The 22,961-nt window shown below is 39.8% G+C and overlaps 2 protein-coding genes across 4 annotated transcripts in view; one reads left to right on the plus strand and one right to left on the minus strand.

The window, feature by feature from the left end:
* The window catches only part of MCMBP (minichromosome maintenance complex binding protein), a 17,209-nt gene extending 13,180 nt beyond the window's left edge, over positions 1-4,029 (minus strand). For all 3 annotated transcript variants that reach the window (XM_074907850.1, XM_074907852.1, XM_074907851.1), the window contains exons 1-5: positions 3,858-4,029; positions 2,949-3,034; positions 1,101-1,241; positions 759-800; positions 181-282 (exon numbers count right to left, since the gene is read on the minus strand). In XM_074907850.1, coding sequence (XP_074763951.1) covers positions 181-282; positions 759-800; positions 1,101-1,241; positions 2,949-3,034; positions 3,858-3,915 — 429 coding nt within the window. In that variant the 5' untranslated portion in view covers positions 3,916-4,029. The remainder of the gene's footprint in view (positions 1-180; positions 283-758; positions 801-1,100; positions 1,242-2,948; positions 3,035-3,857) is intronic.
* Positions 3,913-22,961, plus strand: part of SEC23IP (SEC23 interacting protein) — a 25,092-nt gene continuing 6,043 nt past the window's right edge. The window contains exons 1-17 of the mRNA XM_074907849.1: positions 3,913-4,352; positions 8,734-9,263; positions 10,678-10,873; positions 11,377-11,570; positions 11,913-12,002; positions 13,176-13,296; positions 13,624-13,713; positions 14,386-14,527; positions 15,838-16,046; positions 16,711-16,829; positions 17,407-17,577; positions 17,970-18,065; positions 18,242-18,442; positions 19,079-19,234; positions 19,710-19,812; positions 20,165-20,350; positions 21,268-21,430. Coding sequence (XP_074763950.1) covers positions 3,914-4,352; positions 8,734-9,263; positions 10,678-10,873; positions 11,377-11,570; positions 11,913-12,002; positions 13,176-13,296; positions 13,624-13,713; positions 14,386-14,527; positions 15,838-16,046; positions 16,711-16,829; positions 17,407-17,577; positions 17,970-18,065; positions 18,242-18,442; positions 19,079-19,234; positions 19,710-19,812; positions 20,165-20,350; positions 21,268-21,430 — 3,206 coding nt within the window. The 5' untranslated portion in view covers position 3,913. The remainder of the gene's footprint in view (positions 4,353-8,733; positions 9,264-10,677; positions 10,874-11,376; positions 11,571-11,912; positions 12,003-13,175; positions 13,297-13,623; positions 13,714-14,385; positions 14,528-15,837; positions 16,047-16,710; positions 16,830-17,406; positions 17,578-17,969; positions 18,066-18,241; positions 18,443-19,078; positions 19,235-19,709; positions 19,813-20,164; positions 20,351-21,267; positions 21,431-22,961) is intronic.

The raw sequence follows: 22,961 nt of genomic DNA on the forward strand, positions 1-22,961 counted from the left end.
CCCAAATTCATTTGCATCCTCTTTGTGCATATAGCACACCACCCATTTCTCCTTTTTTCTTTTTCTACACCTACCACCTTCCCCGATTCTCTCAACAGAAAAGGTGTTTCCTTAAATCTAATGAACTGTTTGGTGATCACTGTTTGTATAACAGAGCAATAGCTCGGTGAAAAAAGATATTTCTTTCACCCAAGCTGATTCACCAGGCACTGGAACGCAGTAGAAAGTCTGTCTCTCTGAGGTGACTGTTTGTGAGGAGTTCAAATCAATTTCCTGCTGAGGCTAGAACACCAACAGAAAATTTGTTAAAAGCCTGATTAGAGTTTTTTTTAAGCTCATTTCACAGATTCAGATACTCACCCAGAAATTCCAACAAACACGCAAGACTACATAGTCATGAAACAACAAATCCAGTCAGTCTGTATCTATAATGCTTTGATTCTAACTGCACTGCACTACCAAATATAAGTTGTTTCCCATAGCAGAAAGTTTCAAAATCAAGAGCACTTCCCCTCTCCCTCCAAGCAAAGAAATCTTAAATACAACAGAAACACCTTGGAGCCTGCTGAACTTAGAACGCTTAACTGCATGAGCAGTTAGGAATACTCTGCTTTCCAAACCTGAGATTAATTTTGCATTTTAAGAGCAGTATCTCCAGGAATCCACTGGTGAGTACCAAATAAACTATACCAGCCTTATAAACTGCATCTTTCTGTCTAATGTTTTATCTTAAAATTCATGTAACTTGTATAACTTACCCCACATTCTGCCACATCCCTGTATTTACCAAAATGTAAAACCTGTCAAGGAAAAGGCAACGCAATCAGTTCACTTCTGACAGTACCCTGAACATGAATTACTTACACCAAAATCACTGCAGTCAAAAGTCCCTCAAAGACACACTGCTAAAGCTTTCATTATTTTGGTAATTCAACAGAAACATAGTAAGTGGTATATTACTGATGCCATTTGAGCCATACAGAGTTACTATTAAATAGTGTCCAGACTCCATAGTTTTAACTCAGAAACTAGCAAAATATGAGGACTAAAATGAATAATTATAAGCATTTACTGAAATAATAAATCAGTACTTCACTTACACGTGCATTTGTGTTTGGGTCAACTGTTTCATATACTCCCATGTAGAACTCAGGATCAAACATATCTTGAACCATGCAGCGAAATTTCACTAAACTGTTGGGTTTTAGGTAATGTACGGGAACATCATTCAGGGATGGAACCTGTAAGAAAGAGCTGATTCTAAACAACTGGTGTACATTAAGAAATGCTCTGAAGTAAGCCAAAACCAGCATAAAAGCTGTTACCAACTTATTCTCTGATCATCTGGAATACCCTACTGTACAGTTACTTGCCTCAAACCCTGTACTGTTGTTGTTGATACGATTAATTGCCTCATCAGGTAACATAATATTTTCGGAGTACATCTCCTGCCCTAATCCAAGCAGGAACAAAGTGTGTTCATCTCAACACTGGAAGTTTCTGCAATAGCTGTTGCAGATAATAGTTACGATTATTGGACACTTAACAGTTCCCAAATTCTTCCAGTTCTAAAGCCACCAGTCCCATTCATTTCTCAATCCTGATACTGGACTATAAAAGAAATGCATTTCAGTCATTGAAGCTGTATGAAAACTGTACAACATTTGAAACTAACCCTTAAACTGGGAACTATTTATTGAAGCTGCAGTATTAAATAGAATTTATTACTTATTCCCAGTTAACAGCACTTTTATCGTGTATTATGTATGAGTGGTACCATAGCAATTGCATACACAATTTCTTATAACAAAGGGCCGTGGAAAACCTGTATGTTAATTTCCAAGTCCACACTGGGGAAGCCTTTTTCACATATGTTTACATGACAATGGAAAAACAGAAGGAAAAAAAAAAAAAATCAACGCCTAGGCATGTGGTGTAACTTGAAAGAATGAGACTTGCAATAAGCATAGAGTTTTCCGATAGCAAAGAAACTCTTTGTTGAAAAAGAACCCACATCCAACATTAAAATACAACAAAAAACCAGAAGTGCCCCTATAGGAAATGGCATTTTAACATACATATATTGCCTCATGTTTTTCTTGAGCAAGAAAATGCACTTTCAGTTTCTTCTAATGTAAATTTAACACAATTTTGCCATCTACACTTCGATTTAAACTGTCACTGAAATATTAATTACAGAATACTCTCACTGACAGAGGAAGAAAAAAACCCCAGTCATTTTCACTTATTTTTTAGCCATAAGTGGAATAGATTTGATATGAAAGTTTCTAATCCACTTCGCAGTGTTCCACAAAGCCATTTTCACCAGTATTTTAGAAAAATATCAGCTTCTGAACTCAGCTTTACTTTCAGACCTAAAGCATAGCTTCGTTGCTAAACTACAAAAACCAGGCCTGATCCAGGCCAGTAAGGCAGAGTTTTAACAGAAGGTATTTTTTCCTAAAACCTGAAAGCCCAAGCACCTATTTATTGAACCCACACACAGTCTGCAGCATAACGACAAAAGATCACGAAAGAAGGGGTTTCTAAACAGCGTTCCGAAACTTGTGGTGTGCAAACACTTCCTGCAGACTCACAGCAGACATTAACACCTTCCAAAATAACAGTATTTGTCAGCTCCTGCCATCTACTGGATTTCACTACGAACAGGCAGCGATCAGCAGCTACGGCCCAGGGCAAAACAGTAAGTATACTGAAGTCAAGGGGGTGGGCTTCTTCGGTTTCAGTCGGGATTTCACAGCTTTGCTTTACAAAGATTAAAGCAACCGAAACGTAAACAACGTATCACAAAGTCTAGGCCTAAAATTTGGAAGTGTACTTATCACAAAAAGGAAAAAGTTCTCAAGAGCATGTCGCTGCAATAACTAAGAGGTCAAAAGAATGAAATTTAGGAAAGGTGTAACTCCCAAAGAATAAACCAATCTTACCCAGTTAGTAGCATTATTTTCTTTTAATTTCTCCTTGAAGTATTCGGTTACCTTCTTTTCCCAATCAGAGTTGGGAACATTTTGGGCTACAAACAAAACACATTTATGCGTGTATTAGCATCACATAACAGACTTCCCTCCAGCATTCTCCTAAGATAGTAAACAATTCAAACAGCCTGCCTGAAACGGTGTAAGATAGGAAGTCAGTACAATTACGAGAGACATAAAACGCAGTCATCTGCCCAGAACAGAAATAATTAAGATGAACACAGCCACTCCTGAAAGTTGAGGACAAGCTCTGAAGCACTGCGGTACACCCAGCTACAAAGTGGAGGAGGCGAGGTACCACTTTCCACTTTATGTTCACCGCGGAAATTTTTATTTCAACGTGCTTTTAGTTACGATCAAGCCTAGGACAGAAATACAGCTTCAGCGGATGGCACTGCTAACATTACTACTGATCGGAATCCATGTAGCCCGCACACGTTATTCCTGAAACCGAAAATAAGCTTTGTTCCATTTTTTTTTCCCCCCTTCCCCTAGCCGGCCTGCCAAGCCCAGGCAGCCCTTGCCGCCCGGCCGTGAGGTACCGGCACAGCTCCAGGACGGAACCCGCAGCCGCCGGCCGTACAGTCCCTCAGAGGCCTGGGGAGCGCGGCTCCCGCCCGCTCTCGGCGGGGAAAGAGGAAGCGGGGACCGGCCCTCGCTGCTCTTCCCCGTTCACCCAGGCGCTTCCCCGCGCCCGCTGCCCTCGGCCTCACCCGCCCCGGGAGGCCAGGCCGGGCCCGCCGCTCTCCCGCTGCCACCCCCCGAGAGAAAGCCCCGTCCGGCTGCCGCGCGGGTACGGGCGCCCTCACGGCGGCCGGGCGGCTGCTGAGAGGATCCCGGCCCTGCCCGGCCCGCGCTCACCGAAGATGCCCTGCACGATGCTGAAGGGGTTGTTGAGCCAGTCGGCCACGCACGGCATGGCGGGGGCGAGCCTCGCCGCGGGGGACGAGGGCAGGCAGGGGGCTGCCGGCGCCCTGCAGCCGCCAACTCCCGCTCACAAGCCTAGCGCGGGGGCCCCCCACTTCCGCCCTCCTCCTCCTCCTCCTCTTCCTGCAGCAATGGCGGCACCGCCAGGGCCGGGCCCGCCTTCTCCCCCTCACTTGTACGCGGAGAGGCCGTCAGGGCGCGTCGCCGCCATCTTAGAAGCGGGCAGAGCGGTGAGGGCGGAAAGGGCTGAGCCGCCGCGGGGGAAGAGACGTGGCCGGGCTGCAGCCATGGCGGCGACGAAGTCTGGCGCTACCGGCGGCACCAACTTGCTTTTCTCTTCCTCTGCTACCGAGTTCAATTTCACCGTGCCCTTCATCCCGGTTAGCCAAGCTCCTGCCGCACCGCCGGGCCCCGCTCTCCTGGCAGCCGGTAGGGAGAGCGGCCGGGGGGTGCTGCGGGGCCGCTGTGAGGGAGGTGGGAGGGCGCGGAGGGGCTGCGCGGGAGCCCGGCGGGGCAGGGAGCTCCCGTACAGCCCCTCCGTGCCGCTGGGTGACGGGCTGCGGGGCCGCTGGGAGCCCCGAGGAGCTGAGTCGGGGCCTGCCGAGGGGTGCTGCGGGCCTGGTCGGCGCCTGGGCCCGCTACGTGTCAGTTAGACCCTAATCTTCTCTCCGTGGGGCTCTGAGCTGGGTGTCACTGCCAGCTGGCGGGCGTTAATGCTTCAGGAAAGACAAGCTGCTTGAGATGTCTGTGTTCCGCTTTCCTGCGTGTACTTAATGCTTAGGGCTTTGGTTTTTAGTTTTGTGTCTAAGGCGCGGGGGTGGGTGCCGCGTTTTCAGTTCGCTGTATGTTTGTTTCAAGCAATTAGAGATTGTCAGTACTTCCATTCAGGGATGTGCTTAGTGCTCTCACTTTTTTCAAGCTCCTTTTTTTGTGTTACCTTCTCTTTAGACTGCGTGCAAATAGCATGTTAAGCAGGCACCTTAAAATCCTTGTTAATTTAACTGCAGTTTTAATGTCCTTTCCTTAGAAAGCCTTAACGATGTTCCAAACAGATGCATGGGCATCTGATGCTATGATGCTATGAAAATCTGATGCTCAGTTTCAGATAAAGGGATTCTGTGAATGGATTTTTCTGGAAATCCATTCAGTATGAGATTAAAACCCTAAACATTAGAAATACATCTAGAAATCAGATATTTTACATTTTACTTTATTGCTACACGTTGAGTCCAAAATCCAAGATTTAACTTCAGTGCTGTTGTATCTTACCTAAAGTAAGTGTTAATATAGCTGGAAATCAGTGGAGTACATCTCTCTAGGTTCAGTAAAATGTTTGCCAAGTACGGCTTTGAAACCTTTTTTTAGATCAAGTACATTTTTTTGAGTGGGAAGGATAAAAGCATTATTATTCTTTCTTACTTGAAGTATCTAGGTAGCTGATATATTTGCTACTTCTGTTGTGCAGTCCTTATAGTTTTTCTTTCTTGCAAATACCCATTGTTTTTAATCTTTTTAAAATTGTAATTTTTAAGTGCTAGTCTGGCCAGTAGCTTTGCACAGCTGACCGTCATGTGGCAATTTCCTGAAGACTCTGAATCTAGCTAGGGAGAAAATCTGATGGGATTTCATTAATCTGGTGAATCGTATACTCTCGATCTCACTTAAAAAGATTCATAATTTTGCAACTGGATTGAATTTCAGTGCCAGAGGTTGTGCCACGTTCCATGTCTGTCCAAGTAAGGCCCATGTCCTCTTCAAAGTTCTATTTCAGTGGTCCGTTGCACTCGCTGTTTGTCCAGCCAGGTGTCATAGGGATCTGGCTGTGTAGAGCAGTTTGCGTCTTGAATCATAACTTGAAGCAGGCAAGAACAAGCTCTTGAGTTTGAATTTTAAATTGTGTAAAATGCAGTAAGGATTGATGTCAGGAATTGCTTGACATCTGACAGCCAACATCAGGAAGCTGTGTGCAGTCATAAATCTGTTTTATCTCCAAGAGTGAGTAATAAGCATTTTGTGCTTTGCAGTTTGACAGTAGAAGATACATTCTCTTGCTTGGGTGTACAAAAGTACAAATATACTTTTAATGTAGATAGAGAGGAGTGTTCCCAGTGAGGAAGTGGACTAATGTCACTTGTGGTTGTCAGGTGACAACCTGTGAATGACAAGGTTCCACCTTATAGAGGGAGGGATATACAGGAGGTTGTCACACAGTCACTGTTGAAGAAATACTGTTTTGTATAAGGGAAGAATACATTGCCCTTGTTTAGCAAAGCTGTACACTTAGGAAATTTTTAAACTTGTATGAGGAACTTGTATGCCGGTCTGGGCTTGTGTTCCAATATATTTTTTGCAGAATTAGAAAAAGGCAAAGTAATGTATTGTGTTGGAAAACTCTCTGTGTGTGTATACAAACATATATAAAAGTATAACTTTTGTTTTGGCAGAACTTTTGTCAACCTCACTTTGCAAGGAAAGATACAGTTAGACTAAATCTCCAAAACCTAGTTGAAATTGGAGAATAGTAGATGTTTCGTGAACGGGCATTTGTGAAAGGCAGGCCTTGAAAATTCTTCAGCACGTTGCTACGTTTATTGTGATCTGACATGGTGAGGTGTATTGCCTGCTCTGCTACCAGTTATTTGGAAGGCTGGGAATTGACAGTCGTGCAGTATGCTTCTCTCTATTCCACAATGTTTATGAAATATGAAAGTAAAGAATTTTACTGTTTAGAAGTTGAGACCTTTTATTTGGCTGTCCTGGATTCAGCTGGCATAGAGCTTGTTTTCCTTCTTAGTAGCTAGAGTAGTGCTGTGTTTTGGGTCCAGCGTGGGATTTGGTATGGGAAGAATGTTGATAATACACTGATGTTTTTAGTTGTCGCTAAGAAATCAAGGACTTTTCAACTTCCCATGTCCTGCTAGTTTGTAGGTACACAAGAAGCTGGGAGGGAGCAGAACCAGAGCAGCAGACCCAAACTGGACAATGAAATATTCCATGTTGTACGACATCCTGCTCAGTATAGAGATGAGGGTCGGCCGGGAAGCTCTGGCTCTTCTGGGATTGTGGTTTTGTAATTTTTCCCTCCTCTGGGATTGCTAACCAGGAATGGGCTGGGCATTGGTCAGCGGGTAGTGAGTAATTGCATTGTGCATGACTTGTTTGTGTATTTTATTATTACTATTATTATTATTAAATTATTTCAATTATTAAATTGTTTTTATCTCAACCAATGAGTCTCCCTACTTTTACCTCCCTAATTCTCTCCCCATCCCCTGGGGCGGGGATGGGTGAGCAAGCAGCTGTGTGGTGTTTGGCTGCCGGCCGGGTTTAAACCACAGCAATAGCTGTTCTGTCTGTAGTTGGGAGATAATCTGTAGGCCTGACTTCATAGTGGTCATCGCTTATAAATGGTTTTAGTATTCTCCACACAATGGTTCACACACATAGATTTTTGGTTTTGTTCCTCAAAGTAGGATAAACTGCTATAGGTGAAAGTAAAAGAATTTGATAAATGCAGGTGATGCCTCAAATTGACACTGTCTGAAAAGACTACTAAATAAAAGGTGGTTAAAATAGTCCTTTTTAGTCATGGCAGCTGCTTCTTTTATGATTAATTAATTAGAACAGCAGCTTCCTAGGGAGACTTCTCTGTGGATTCCCCTGTGCTCCCTTGATGCTCTCTTACAGTTATGTTGGCTGCAGATAAAGACACTTGTTACTGGCTGCTTGTAGCTGCAGAGCTGCTTGCTCTCTTTCTTTGGCTGAGGACTGAGTAGCAGAGAAGCAGTGATAGATCTGTGGTTTCTTCCCCACAGCCTGGGGATTATTTGATTGCTAGAGCAGATGACAACACATTTCAGACTTCTGCAGATGGCATTGGCTGCTTACAAGGTGTTGTTCCCTCAGCAGGTAGGCAGTGATGCTCAGACCATCACAGGTTTAACTGAGCTTACTGTGAGATCTGTGATAATGTCAAATAACTTTTTTCCCACTTGTGATTAGATCACTGCAAAGCAGAAAACTGGGATTGACCAGGACCTGGTTTATCTATTTTCTCAGCGCAAAAGGGCAGTCATGGCCTTGCACCTTTTTCTGCAGTTATGCAGAATGGCAACTTATTTTTCTGCACCAGAGGTTTAGCTCTTGTGCCAGTCTAGAGTAGAATTATTAGAGAGAACTGGAGTAAATCCTGCTTATCCAATAACTTGGAGTGATGAGTTACAGCCACCTTGCAAGTCAAATGATAAACCTTGCAAGGGCTCTGCTGAAGGAGCAGATGAGAATGTGTTGGTTAACCAGTAGGTTTGGCCTATTTGGGGATGTCGTTAAGCTCTACTTTTGAATTTGATCTTGGAAGTCTAAATATTAGAGCGTGAAGTTCTATGCTTAGTAACTGTTTTCATGGTGAAAGGAAATGGATCGAGACTGCTTTTGCATTTGGTAGGCATAAAGGAAATTGGAAGAGATTTTAGTGCTCTGGGAGCAGGGATCTTTGTCAAGTTGGCTTGGGAAGGTCCTGTCTTCAGTCATGTTTTTGTCTCCTGTTTCAGATTTTTAATTTTTGTTGCTTTGTCTGTGTACACTGAGGGACTTTTATGGTCCGTTTTAAATATCCTTGAAGACGTGGTATCTTTTCTTTCATTTTACGATGTGTTTAATCATGAAGGGCACGTAAGCTTTGTAATCCTTCTGGCTTTGAGGCCCAACAGAGTTTTGGTAGTAGCTGATAATGTTACTGAACATTTTGACTACATACGCTAACTGGTGTGAACCTCTCACAATATCTGCAGTGATCTTTTTGTTTTTGCAGATGATTCTGCAGATGTTGGTGAAGAGGACAGCTTCTTGGGTCAGACTTCTGCCAGCCCCAATCCACCACAGACTTTCAACTACTTCTCTCAAGTACCTAGTAGCAGCGATCCATTCGGAAGCATTGGGCAGCCACCCTTAACAACTGTTGCACCGCCTGTTGGAGCCCCGGCCTTCTCCAGGCCTCCAACTTCACTTCCACTTGGGTCTGGGTCACAGGATGGGCAAAATGCCTTTTCACCGCACATTCCAAAGTCCCAGCCCTCTTACGGTGCACCACCTACTTCTCAGGTGGGAGTCGCGGCTTATCCGACTCCTCAGCAGAGCTGTCCTCCGCCTGCAAATGCGTCTACTCTTCCCCAAGGAGCATCTCAGCAGGGGTATAACCCTTATCGACACACCACCCTGAGCAGCAGAGCGAACCCGTACCTTACTCCGCCACAGCTGCAGCAGGGTCACGCACCTCCTCACCCACCATCCTCTGTGCCGCCTGTCCAGATGTATCAGACCCCTCCAGGGTCGTTGACACAGGTATATAAATCATTCCCAACGTCCTGGTATCAGAACACAACAATTTAAGTCACTTTCCTCTTTGACTTGCATGTTTTATCTTCTGAAGTTTTTTCTCTTCCCCCTCAAAAAACCCGGAAGTCTTGAACCGTTTCTGATAGCAAAATCTTTTCACTAGAACTAGCCTGGAACTGTTGCTTTAGCAGAACTTCCTGATCTTTGAAATGAGTTTACCCTGAGGCTGTAACTACGTGCAGCCTCTGGCATCAGAAACAAAGCCAGGTTGTGAAGTCCTGTTGCTCTTTTCTGGCTGTTACTGAGTTTGCTGCCATTTCAGCTGTGCTGCTGCATTGTTTGTGCCTCTGCTGTAAATCGGGTCATTCGGCCATTTGCAAGATATGGGCTAAAAATCTCTTTCCAAGCTGGTTTTACTGGTGAAGCCAGCACTTTTTGAAATTATGATCTAAGTCACATAAATTGTCAGCAAACCCTCTGAAATGCATCAGTTGAGGATTTTGTGTGATATAAAACATTAATCTCCATTGTTTTTTACCTTCACAAAAGCATTATTAAAATAATGTGAATGTGTTGGTAATAACCTGACAAGTTTTCCTTGAAAACAACAAAAATTGATTTTATTTTGTCTGAGCTATTGCTATATTGCTGCTATTGTGAATAAAGAATAGAAAAATTATATGACAGAAAATATAGCAAAGGCAGTAGAACCTAAACAGTCTTGAGTTTTAGATTAAATAATTTCAAAACTCTTGTTTGCTTGATTTTGTATATTATACAATGTATTAGTTTTTTTTTTAAAAAATGTTGCTACTGCTGACATCACTTGTTTTTAGTAGAACTAACTGGGATCGTTGTATGAAATCTACTTTATGTATGCTATAGTCCCTTTCAAAATCAGTTACTTTTCTTGCATTGCTGAGGTGACGAGTGAGTTTGAAATCTGCCTGTTCTGATCACTTTGAGGGAAGAGAGCTATTTCTAAAGTGGCCTCTTGTTACAATTGAGGAGTCTTTATGCAAAAATGTAATTATATATAAATGAATAATGAGAAGAATGCATTTTTATTGTCATGTCACATTTGGTGGCAGTAAGAAATAAGCTTAGCCTGAGTCTTAAAATTTAAGAGACTGTTTTAAATCTTACTGGTTTTAGGTAATCAAAGTGCTAAACCACAACAGTTTTTAACAATATTTGTGGGAATGAAATTCACATCCTTTCTCAATTTGGAAAGGTGTAAGTTTTCAAAAACATGATGAAGTGGACAACTTGTCTATATCATTTTTAGAATAAAAGATAATGTTCTTGGGGAGGAAAAAACATTGGAAATAAAGGCCCAGAATGTTCTCTATAGCGAAGTATAGATCAGTCATATAAAAACTATGTGAGATTGAGGTGATAAGCCTGTATGTATTTTCAGTTTCCACCGTCTCAGTCACAGCTCCGAGCTCCCCGGCCTGCAGGTCCGCTGGTTCAGTCACCTCCTGTTTTGCTGCAGAACCAATATGAGCCAGTTCAGCCGCACTGGTTCTACTGTAAGGAGGTGGAGGACAAGCAAATATGGATGCCATTTAGCATTCTGGATTCTGCAAAACTAGAGGAAGTCTATAATTCTGGTAAGTTGTATCTTACTCAGAGGAGAACAGAAGGACTAGAAGGAAGATACTAGAGTAATGCCACTCACATATTGAGAGTGTGATATGACAGTAATAAATAATGCTAATACATATCTCAAAGATGTGTTTTGTGCCATTTAATTTATTTCACTTACATTATCTGTGGCTTGATGCTGTCAGTGTGAAGATGTACATCCCTATTAAATATCACATTTCACTTAGAAATAGTTATCTGTGTCTTAGTTTGCCTTTTTGTTAAACTCTGTCAGTTCTGGATTCAGCATTTATATGTGGGAGTTGTTCAAAGCTTTTTTTGCTGTGCACAGAGCATTTAGAAGCATTTTAGGAGCAACATCATTGCCTGGTATTATGAAGCTTCTTATTCGTGGTATAACTATCTGTCTTAGTGGCCTAATATTTATCACAGAAGTGGTTGAGGCTGGGCTGAGAGAGAAGATTGTATGTGTTAGTATTGTAAACGGGACTGATTTTTTGTGTCCTAGTCCAGCCTGATCCTGAGAGTGTGGTTCTGAGCACTGACGGGGGACGCTATGATGTATACCTGTATGACAGAATAAGGAAAGCTGTTTACTGGGAAGAGGAGCCTTCTGAAGTGAGACGATGCATGTGGTTTTATAAGGGAGACAAGGATAGCCGGTTTATTCCTTACACTGAGGATTTTAGTGATAAGCTAGAGGTTAGTATTACTTTTACATAAACTTCACAAAGAACTTGGTAGTTCCTTGTATTTATGACCTTGGAAATACTTCTTTGTTTCATTAAAATGATTTTCACAATGCACTTTCTGGAACATAAGTAAGAAAATACTGGAAAGGGGTGTCGTTAGAAGGCCACATTGCTCATGCATAGGTCCTGCACTGCTGTGACCTAAAATCAGCTTTGTCTAATGCTTCAAGTGACACTTTTATATAAATAAAGTTATGTAAACTATAGCCTTAACATGACAAAATGATGCACAAATCCAAAAAATAGTTTGTCTGAGAAGTCATACTGATTTTGTGTAACTTGTTTGTTTCAGGCAGAATATAAAAGGGCTGTAACTATGAATCAATGGCACCGGCGACTTGAATTTCCAAATGGGGAGACAATTGTTATGCATAACCCCAAGGTAACAGATTTTGGCAATTGGTTCTCACAGAACTCATTAGGGGTGAATGAGCAGATAGGTGGAAGCATAAATGGAATGTAGCCTTAGTCTTGCTTGAAACTACTTATTGATTGTTTTGGATATGTGTGCATTAAAGATGATAAACTTTATAGAACACTGCTTGCTTCTGTGTCCTGTCTCATGATTAAAAGACAATGCTTTCTGGAACCTAAGGAGAGCAAGGGTTTATGGAATAAATATTTCAACTAAGTGTAACTGACAGCAAATGGGAGGCAATTTGAATTAGTTTAACCTCAGACAGTCTGTACCAAATGAAAGGTAGTTTAAACTGAGAGCTTTCATGTGGAGAAGAGCATTAATCTAGCTATACAGTAATTAGTTTGTGTATCTAAGCCATGAGAAGACCTCCACCGCATCTATTTTTAGGTCATGAGAGAGTACAGCAAAAGAACCCTTTAAAAGTTATTCTAAATACTCTGCTAACGTTCTTATGTGAGTAAAACATGGACTTCAGCCTTATTGACCAATGCTGTTAACTGTTTGCTTATCACAGATGCAGTGATTAATAAATAAATAAAATAATCCAAGGGCCAGAGAGGATCATGGTTACTCCTACTTTAAGCACTTATTAAGGTGGATTAAGGAGTTCTGTCCAGTAAAAATCTAGAGAAGGAGCACTTAAACCACTTGGTGTCATAAATACGAGTTCAGACTATACTGAGTCAGTGTAAGTCTTACAAACAGCCATATTACTGTATTCCTCACTTTCTAGGGTTTCTGGGCTACTTTGAATGTTGTTGTCCTTCCCTGAAAAGCACTGCACTTTTTTCTTTTCTTTTTTTTTTCCTTATGATAGAGTAATTGTAAATAGGGGTACTGTTCAGTTTCCTCACATAAACAGTTACCTGCTAAGGCAGAGTGGATACTCGGGTCTGGGAAAGAGGAGCTTGAATAACGCTTGTCTGAGGCATTAAAATTGTTAAGAATCACTGAGCATACAAGCTTCTTCAACTAGTGGTACTAGTTTAAGTCATCTGGTTGCTTTTTACACTAATGAGAATTACCTGTGTTATTTTGGAGTCTCATTTTAGTGAAGCTGTCACTGCCACAGGGAATAGCACCAGGGGGTTTTTTGTGTTCATAATTGGAGAAAATATTTTTTTTTTTTTTCAGGTCATAGTTCAGTTCCAACCCTCTGCCACACCAGATGAATGGGGCACGACTCAAGATGGTCAGGCAAGGCCAAGGGTAGTAAAACGTGGAATTGATGATGACCATGATGAAATTCCTGATGGTATGTGATTACTGTATGTGGGTCTGGAGCTTGAGCAGTCAGCTTGGTTCTGCCCAAACGTTGGACAATAGTGACAGTGCACTGTTCATGCCTAGAGTCTAAAGATTAAAGTTAACCTCTTTCAAGAATCTTAAATTAAGGAATGTCTGGTTTGTGGTTTTTTTTTTTTTTTTTTTGTAATCAGAGGAGTCCTGTGGGCTATATTATGTCCTGAGCCATGTTATGTAATAGGTTTTATAAAGCAAGTCTATCTTAAAGTTGTTTGACTGGACTTTACCAGTGCAGTACATATTGGTACTTTGAATTGTTTCTTTTTTTTTTCTACAGGAGAAATGTCCCAAATTGACCATCTAGTATTTATGGTTCATGGCATAGGGCCTGTGTGCGACTTGAGATTTAGAAGCATTGTTGAATGTGGTAAGTTTTTGCTTGTTTAATGAACAGTTGTATTCTTAACTGTTTAAATGTTGGTCTCTATATCTTGTATTCAGATAAGCAGGTCTTTAAAAAAAAAAAAAAAGTCTCTAATGTTGAGAAGTTCAATTTCTGGTAGAATTTCTTTCTTATTATTTTCCGAAAGCAGAATCTGTATTTTGTCAGACTTACAGCTTTAACTGTTAGTATTCAGTGTTAGACTTAGAGAGTGGTTTGGGTTTCAGGGTGTGTGGGGTGTGGTGTGGGGTTTTTTGTGTGTGTAGTGGGTGGTGTATGTATTTGCTTTGTGTGGTTTATGTGTGTGGTGGTGTTTATGTGGGGTGGTTTTTTTGTTTGCTTTCGTGTTTTTTTTTAAATACACTACAGTACAACTGAGTAAATTAAGAAGGCCATGTCTGGTCATGGAGTAAAAATGCATTCATTCGTTGTGAGATAAATAGAAGCTTGCTAGAAAATCCACTTTAAAAAAAAATATCTATTTTCTTACAGTTAGAGGAGTAATACTTGAAAAGATTTTTCTACTTTGCAGTTTCCTTCCATTTGTATTCTGACTTTGTCTGAAATTGAAGGGGGGAAAAAAGAAGAGAATATTTGCAATTGTGTCTTACTTGACTACTGCTACTATCAGATTTTTATTGCTCTTCTTCTTTACAGTTGATGATTTTAGAACTGTTTCTCTGAAGTTGTTGCAGACTCACTTTAAGAAATCTTTAGAGGAACATAAAGTGAGCAGGGTGGAATTCCTCCCAGTTCACTGGCATAGTTCTTTGCACGGAGATGCAACAGGTGTGGACAGGTGAGTGTATTGTTTAATGTTGAGAATTTTATACAAGCTGCATCTTAACGGTTTTTGTAAAGTGGATAAAAAGAGGAGTTAATATGCTCTTTACACTAGAAGAATGATTGGGTTACAAAAGAGAATTGATAATTTTTTAAAATTAACATTTTGATGAGGAGTATAAGAAAAACTGGAAAGGTATGTGGAGTATTTTCTCATTTATTTTCATGACCCTGAGTAACAGAATATTTACACACACACTTTTTCAGTACTGCATTTTCATGAAATGTCTAATGCTTTGATACATGATGATGAGTCAGTGTGTAGAGATAGCGATTGAAGTATGAGGTGGTGAGCATGGAGATGAATTGTCCAGCAGCAGGTTTGTACAATTTAGAGTGGAGAGTTTTCTCTCCTGTACCTTCCTGCAGTCTGAGTCTGACACTAGGAGATGTCAGTGCCCCCTTTCTGAGGAAGGCATTGAGCCTTCTGTCCAGGCCTAGAGTAGTATCTGAATTATGATGAGTCAGTTGAGCTAAAATTGTTGGGTTTTTTTGAAACAAAGCATCTATATTTGGGTAGGAGTGTAACAGCATTTTAAAATCTATTTTAGAATCACTTCTTGGTGCCTATCCCTTTGATGTTTTTTGACATTTCGAGCTGCTTTTTCGTACTGAAAGGTGGGGAAGTAGAGGTTGTGAGGGTAGCAGTCTGTACCACTTAGGACGTGTACTGGTGTACTCCAGACTGTTCTAGCTCAGTCGAGTCATACTGCTTTCCTAGAGTCTTAGTCTTTTATTCCCATTTGAACACTGTGTTATCGTGAGGAAGGATCCTTTTCTGTTAATCAGACCAGGCAGTGCTGACTAAGGCAGTGTCAGTTCTCTAACAATTCTATTGCAGCTGTCTTAACTCCCGGCGGGCAGATGGTGATGCCACGCTTTTTCTTCAAAAAGAGAGTATTATGTTGCCTGTTAGTTCAATTTCACCTTCAGTTTTTATATGCGAGTTCTTTTTCTCTTTCACTTTGTCTGGTCTGCTCACAAAATTATATGAGAGCAGTGTTGGAACAGAGAAGAGATTATTTCAAGCTTCCCTTCAGCCTGGAGAGAAAAAAGGGAGCTCTATATTTCAAATATGTACAGTCAGTATGTATGAATATGCAATGAGGCCAGAAGGCTATATGTTTCTTTTCTTTTAATGTCTGTAGAGACTGCATCTGTAGTATTTACCTTGCAGTTCTACCACCCGTCATTTCACAAATTAATAAAGTTCTTATCTGCATTTCTTTAAAAACATTCATGCTTCTAATGATTTTGTGTTACTAGGAACATTAAAAAAATCACTTTGCCGAGCATTGGACGCCTGCGCCACTTCACCAATGAAACACTCCTTGACGTACTGTTCTACAACAGCCCCACCTACTGTCAGACCATTGTGGATAAAGTGGGGTTGGAAATGAATCGTTTGTATGCACTTTTCATGAGTCGCAACCCAGACTTCAAAGGAGGAGTCTCTGTGGCTGGGCACAGTTTAGGTAATTATCTAAGGAACTGATCTGGGATGAAACCAGCATTCCTATGCTAAGGGAAATGGAACCTTCATTAAGCTAAAATTAGCTGATAGGGCATGGCTGTCTTTCAGAATAGAGCTGAGTAAGTCAAACACCTCTCAATAACAAAGTCTAAAAAGGTTTGAGAGAAGGTTTGTATTTTGTGGATGTGTGCCTTGTCCCTCCTCCCCCGTTAGTTTTGTTCATGAAGGCTTAGTGTCTAATCTGTGTTTGAAAGTTGACAGGTTATCTGGTGTCTTGTTAGGCGGGTAACTTCTGTGTCTCGGAACCTCCACTTAGTAAAAGTAAGATCGTTTTTTGGAATGTACAATAAGTGTTATAACGACATATGACATATTGATTTGGGCTGGAACTTTTCCTCCAGTTTGGCAAGCAGCCTAAGATGGTTAAGGAAAGATAGTTTAGTCGTGGCAACTACATAAAGTATGAACGGGGAGGGGGGGGGAGAAAAGGTTTGCTTTTTGCTGAGAGTGACTGTGTTCCAGTTAGTATGTGGGTGTTTTAGTTTTAATTCAGCCATCTTTTTTTGATCAATCTATATGTTGCTATTGCATATAAATCTGGCTTGGGACTTAGGGACAGGAAAATCTGACATTTTTCCCAAGGCAGTTTTAATTCTTATTTCCAGGTTCCTTAATTCTATTTGACATACTCTCTAACCAGAAGGACTTGGCTTCATCAGTAAGTAGTGGACCGTTCTGTGGTGTTAATGGGACTGTAAAGGACGTGGCTGTTCATGATAAACAGGTAATTTGCATGCTAGGCTTTCCAGGCAAATAGGTCTGATATTTTCAGTAGCTTTTTCTTAAGTTTTCAGAATTAATTAGCTGAAACACAGTTGTGGGTTTTGATAGTACGTTTTAACATGTTAATGGAGATACGCAGTTCTGTAAGTATTGTCAGTTCTCAGGACAAACAGTTTGTCCATCTCTCTCAAGTTCCAAGTAGGCCAGTGATGTGACTTGATCATGAACATCAGCTTTGACACTTTTGGACACATAACTTGGTCTTACACTGTCTGAATGGTGGCGGCGATGCGTAAGAGGGAAAGAATCTCTCTGTGTTCAGGCTAGAAACAGTGACCAGCTGTTTGATTGAAAAGAAATGTTTCTTGAGCTTTCCAACACTCAAAAATATTTTGCCTCTCAGTAATTTTGCTGCTCTGTTATGAGTGGAAAATCTGCTTTACTAAAAATGGGCATAAATTTACAAAGCTTATATAATAATGTTTTTAAGAGAAAGTAATTGAACTCCGTTTTACTTTCTGCATATTGGCTTTTCGCTGTTAGATGATGTGATTCCATTTCTGTGCTGTTTTGTTAAGATGACTGAAGATACCAGTTCCTTGGGCTCCTCAATTACTACTTCTGGTGATGACCTTTGTGAGCCTGAAGCAGATGATGATGTTCCTACTTTGCAGAAGACTCTGGAAATGCTTAGCTTGTCGGAGTATGCAAGCACATTTGAAAAAGAGCGAATCGACATGGAATCTCTGGTACAATAATGTTCATTTGACTTATGGGGATATCCCAGGTTTATGGAGGTTTATGTTTGGTGGTGGGTTTTTTTGTTTGTTTCTTTTCTTTATGGGTTTAATGTACCATGAGGCATGAAAGCAGTTGCAAAGGTAAGGTAATTAATGCATGACGTGAAGACTAAATATTACGTGACTTTTTTTCTTGGTGTAGTGTATCCCTCCCCAGTTACATTAACGCACTTTTATCATGTCTTTTTAAATTTTTGTAATTTCTGTAGCTTTATAAAATGTCTTATCTAATTCATGTCATTGCTAATAAGAAAGTATATATGTCATTAGAAAAGTTAGAGTACGCTTTGATGTGTGTATGTGGTGTTTGTTTTTCTTTTTTTTTTTTTTTTTTTTCTTAGCTCATGTGTACAGTTGATGATCTGAAGGAAATGGGGATACCTCTTGGACCAAGAAAGAAAATAGCTAATTTTGTAAAAGATAGAGCAGCCAAGCAGGTAAATATGTTTTTCAGGAATGAAATAAAAAGTTGTTAAACAAATGTAACTGTCTTTCTTGCTGAGGAGTAACTCCTGTTCTTTAACACACTTGTTAACATCATGGATATATTAAAGGAATTTTGACAACTGTGAAATAAACCTTTTTTTCCTGATTTTGAAACTTTTCTCAAAAGGAACAGAAGAAAACACTAGCAGAAAAGAAAGCAGTGCTGGCTGCCACACTCCAAACTCAAGAAGATGCCCAGAAGGCAAAAGAGACTTCTGTCTCTCCTTCAGAGTCTGGGCAGCTGCACTCAAAGAGGAGGCTTCCAGTTGGTGCATCTGTTTCTTCTGTGAACATTGACTATGAGTATTTTGAAATTGGAACTGGTCAGGTGAGACTACATAGATTTAAATGATTCATTTGGAACAGTGCTGTCCTTCTGCTTGGTTTTGGTCTTTTAAATGTTGATGGCTTTGTGCTACTTCTCCTGACTGTTGTACAAAAGTTGTGTTTACATAGAACTTTACCCTTTGCCAGGAGGGAGGGCTGGGAGAGTGGGTTAGATTACTGAAAAACAAAACCCCTTATAATAAGGATGCCGTGACAATTCACTTTTTTCTTTCAGCCGTGAGTTCCAGAAGCAGAACTGTGTGAATGACATAATATTGAATGGGTCTGTGGCTTTACAGTTAATATGGTAGCCTAAATTGACCCATTTATATTTAAGTTTTACCTAAAATTTAACTTAAAACCAAACCTCAAAGACTTCCTGTTTTAAATGGATTTTTTTTTTTTAATAATTTTGAATTTTTTTAACAAAGGCTTTAATATTACAGTATTAATATGTACTAGCATGTACTAGTACTATGGTATTAGTATGGAAGAGTGCAGTGCAGCTGAAGCTTTCTGAAAGTACTCTGAGCATGTGGTTGATTTAATATACAACTTGTTTGTCCTTCCTAGCTAAGCATTATATGAAACTAGCTGGCAGTTCTGAGAGATCATGTATCTGATTTCTGCCTGGTAGGTTTCTGTGGCTTACAGTGCATTGGACTTTGAACCAGATATTTTCTTTGCTCTTGGATCTCCTATCGGTGTGTTCCTTACTGTGAGGGGTGTGGAGAAGATAGATGAAAACTACAGACTTCCTACCTGCAAGGGATTCTTCAATATCTATCATCCAGTGAGTAAGCAGTACTTTTGAGATTTGATTTTAAGTTGATGCATATACAATGCAGAATAGTTTTAACCTTTGAGCATTACAACTCCCGTTCCCCTATGTACATTTCCCAAAACACTTTAAAAAAAATACATATTCCAAATATTTGTGGTCCTTATTGCAAAAGTAAAGTACAGCTGGCTATAGGTTCCATACCTACCATTCTAGGTACTGTGCTGCTCTTTCACTGTAGTGTTTCCTCTTTAGAATCTCTGTCTGTCTGGAGGAGAACAAGACCTAATTAGTCAATGAACTTGCTTAATCTTAAGATTAAACTGGTCATGAACTGAGTTTCTGTAAACTGAAATAGAATAGAATTAAAAAATGGGTCTCAATCATAAGTAGTGATTTTTTTTTTTTTTTTTTTTTTTTTCACTGAAATGTGATAACAAGAATAATTTCTAATATAACTAAATGTCAATGTGTTGTTTCTTAACAGCTTGATCCAGTAGCTTACAGGTTAGAACCAATGATCATTGAAGACATCGATTTAAAGCCAGTTCTCATTCCACATCATAAAGGCAGAAAAAGACTTCATCTAGGTAAAAATAAAACTTATTTCATACATGGATCTCATTCCTAATTTACTCATTTGATGCATTAGAATATCGTAAAATTCCAAGAGACTAATGAGTGTTCCTGGATACCTGACTCCATGTTTTTTCTGAACATCAGAGGGGATTCCTCCCAGCCCCATAGGCTGGGCATTCATAAATGCATTCAGATGTAATAATTGTAATTCCTCAGATTTGAGCTTCTAATTACCCAAGTTCCATTTTAAAATTGTCGTACATCGCTTGTTCACCTCAATTTCTAAGATGATGTGAAACAGAAACTAAATTTACTGGTTTCTTTTACCTTGTCCCTAATGACTTCTCTTTTTTTCTTTCTTAGAGTTGAAAGACTCTCTCTCTCGTATGGGATCTGATCTAAAACAGGGTTTTATTAGCTCTTTGAAGAGTGCCTGGCAGACCCTTAACGAATTTGCACGTGCTCATACATCTTCAACTCAGCTACAAGCAGAACTGGAGAAAGTAGCTAACCAAATTAAAGAGGAAGAAGAGAAACAAGTGGTAGAAGGTATGTGGACACATCATTGTTTTTCTTACAACTTATCGATCTCAAATTAGTGGAAACTTGACTATCCTAGTGATTGCTTGCTATTGATTTTCCTGACCCTATTAAGGACGCCTCTGTGCTTTTGGAGTATTAATGTTAAGTGTAAGATCTACTGCTGCATTTTTTTGTCTTTTAGGAAAAGAAAAATTAACAGCTTCTACTGAAGGATATTTTAGGCTTGACTTTGTGTAACCTTTCAAACTTCTGTTGGAAGTGCAGGTTTCTAAATCAGTTGTGTTTTTCTTTCAGGGAAAATTAATACAAATAAATATTTGTAAAATTTACTCTCTTCAGTAGTGTTCTGCTGAGCTTTTGGCATGAGCTAAGAAGCATTTAAGTATATGCTCTAACAGAAAAAAGTGCTGTTGAGGAGAATAAACTTAAGTCAGATATAAATATTACCTCTAACAATACCAAGGGCAGGCTTTCCAATTGTGGAAAACTAAACACCTGTTGGTGTTTAGTAATGCTGGCTTTGATTATACTTACAAAATCAAAACATTCCTCCTAGTTTAAATTGAGGACAGTGATTGACTCTGTGCAAGGGGGATGTAAAAACATATTATTTCAGGTCATTTGCTTGTAGAATGACCGGATCTGTCTATGTATAAACAGTGGGTTTTGTTTTTAAAATTGCTCAGCTGCTACTTTGTGAGCGATTCTTCAAACAAACTCTGTTTAAACTGTTACAAAAAAAATAAGCCTATAGTTCCAGTAACCTTTCTGAATTAGGTAGTGGTGTGCTAGTCAGTTGAGGCTTTTATTGTCTTACCACAAGCACTTGGAAATTATCATAGGGGAAATGGGTGATATTTCTTGATTATAGTCAAGTGGGCTGTGCTTGAAAATAGTGTCAATCTTGAACTCTTTAATTTTAGCTGAAAAGATCACTGAAAGTCCAGACCCTCCAAAAGATGAAGATTTTTTGGTGAAGGTTGGAATGCTGAATGGAGGACGTCGTATTGACTATGTTCTACAAGAAAAACCAATAGAAAGCTTCAATGAATACCTTTTTGCTTTACAGAGTCACTTGTGCTATTGGTAAGAGTAATTATTTATGATTCTATAAATAGTGCTTTCCTGATATAACTGTATATCTTCAAATGTTGGTAATGACATGTCTACCATTTGTCTTACTCCTATTGTCTGTTATTTACCTGGGACCAATATGATAATAGCTAGAATCATGTTTCCTGTCATGAACATTTTATAATGAAAACTCAAGTGATCTCTGTTGCAAATCGTGCCCTAGTGTTTCACTTCAAGAACATTTTGACAAAAATAGCTGGGTTTATATATCCAGATCTATTTTTTTAGGCTGCTGCTGATTTGACAAGTTAAACATTGCAAAAGGACCAACCAATTATAAAGCTACCAGAGTAGGAGTAGGAGTTGTTCCAGTGGTCAATGTGTATGTATATGACTTAGGAGACCAGAGTTTTCTGGGTCTTTGTAATCTTTGCCATGTTTGGAAAGATGACTGCTGAGTTGGATACAAGGTCCTTGCCACTTAATTCTGAAGTGGCCTCTCGTTTGGAAAGATGTTGCCTTCCCACACAGGCATACTAGAAAGATAATTTTTTTTTATACTCTGGATGGTCAAATGTTATATAATTGAGACAATTTGAGTATTAAAATAAACATCATATATGACTGTCCAGAATTGTCAGTCTCAAGGTGTTGCACCTAGATGTCACTATTAGCTAATCTCATTCCAAAATAGAATTCTGTGTTAGCACTAAGTAAACAAATCTATTGTTCTGTTACAATAAAGACATGGCATGCTGCTCTCTTGAACTTTGACACTCAAAACACACATCTTTAGCTACAATAATTTTCAAAACAAGGAGAGGTCTATGAGCATTTTGACAAGTTTTTCAAATAAAAATATTCATGAAGGAATTGTATATAGACTATAATATAGAGTAAAAGTATTAGCTCTTAATGTTGGAATGAGATGGCTGGATATTTATACTCTGCTATCAAAGATTAACAAAAAGGAAAAAAAGGAAGAAAAAAAGCACCGTGGAACTTCTGTGAATTTGGATGGTTGTGATGTACCACTTGTACAGTGGTTGCTCATATACAGAACAATTCATAGAAAAAGAAGCAGAGTTTGGTGTCATAGAACACAGTGCACCGTTGCCTTACCCGGATTTGGATTTACTTTTTTTAATGCTTACATGTTTTAAATGGAGATTTGTAGGAAAAGCAGTAACTATTGACCTTGTTGTCTTTAGGAGTTGTGCTCTTTTTTTCTTTGGTATGTCATTGTATACATTTTATTACTGTCAAAATTAAGTGCATATGAAAATACATAGGATGTAGAATGGCAGAGCAAAGGTTACCTAAACTGTATTTGACAACACAACAGCACACTTTCATATGTAGGAGGCAAGCTTGGATGTCAGTTGCTGAGCTGTGCAAAATATTCTTGGGGAGGGAGGGGTGACGAGTCTCTTGTTTTGAGTTTAGCAGGTGCCAGACAAGGGGTGCTTTACATCATTTTTGAAGGCTTTGAATTTCAATAACTAATAACTCTTAGAAGCAGGCATCATTCCAGAGGTTAAAA

Source organism: Athene noctua, chromosome 5 (genome assembly GCF_965140245.1).
Source record: "Athene noctua chromosome 5, bAthNoc1.hap1.1, whole genome shotgun sequence".
Classification (NCBI taxonomy): Eukaryota; Metazoa; Chordata; class Aves; order Strigiformes; family Strigidae; genus Athene; species Athene noctua.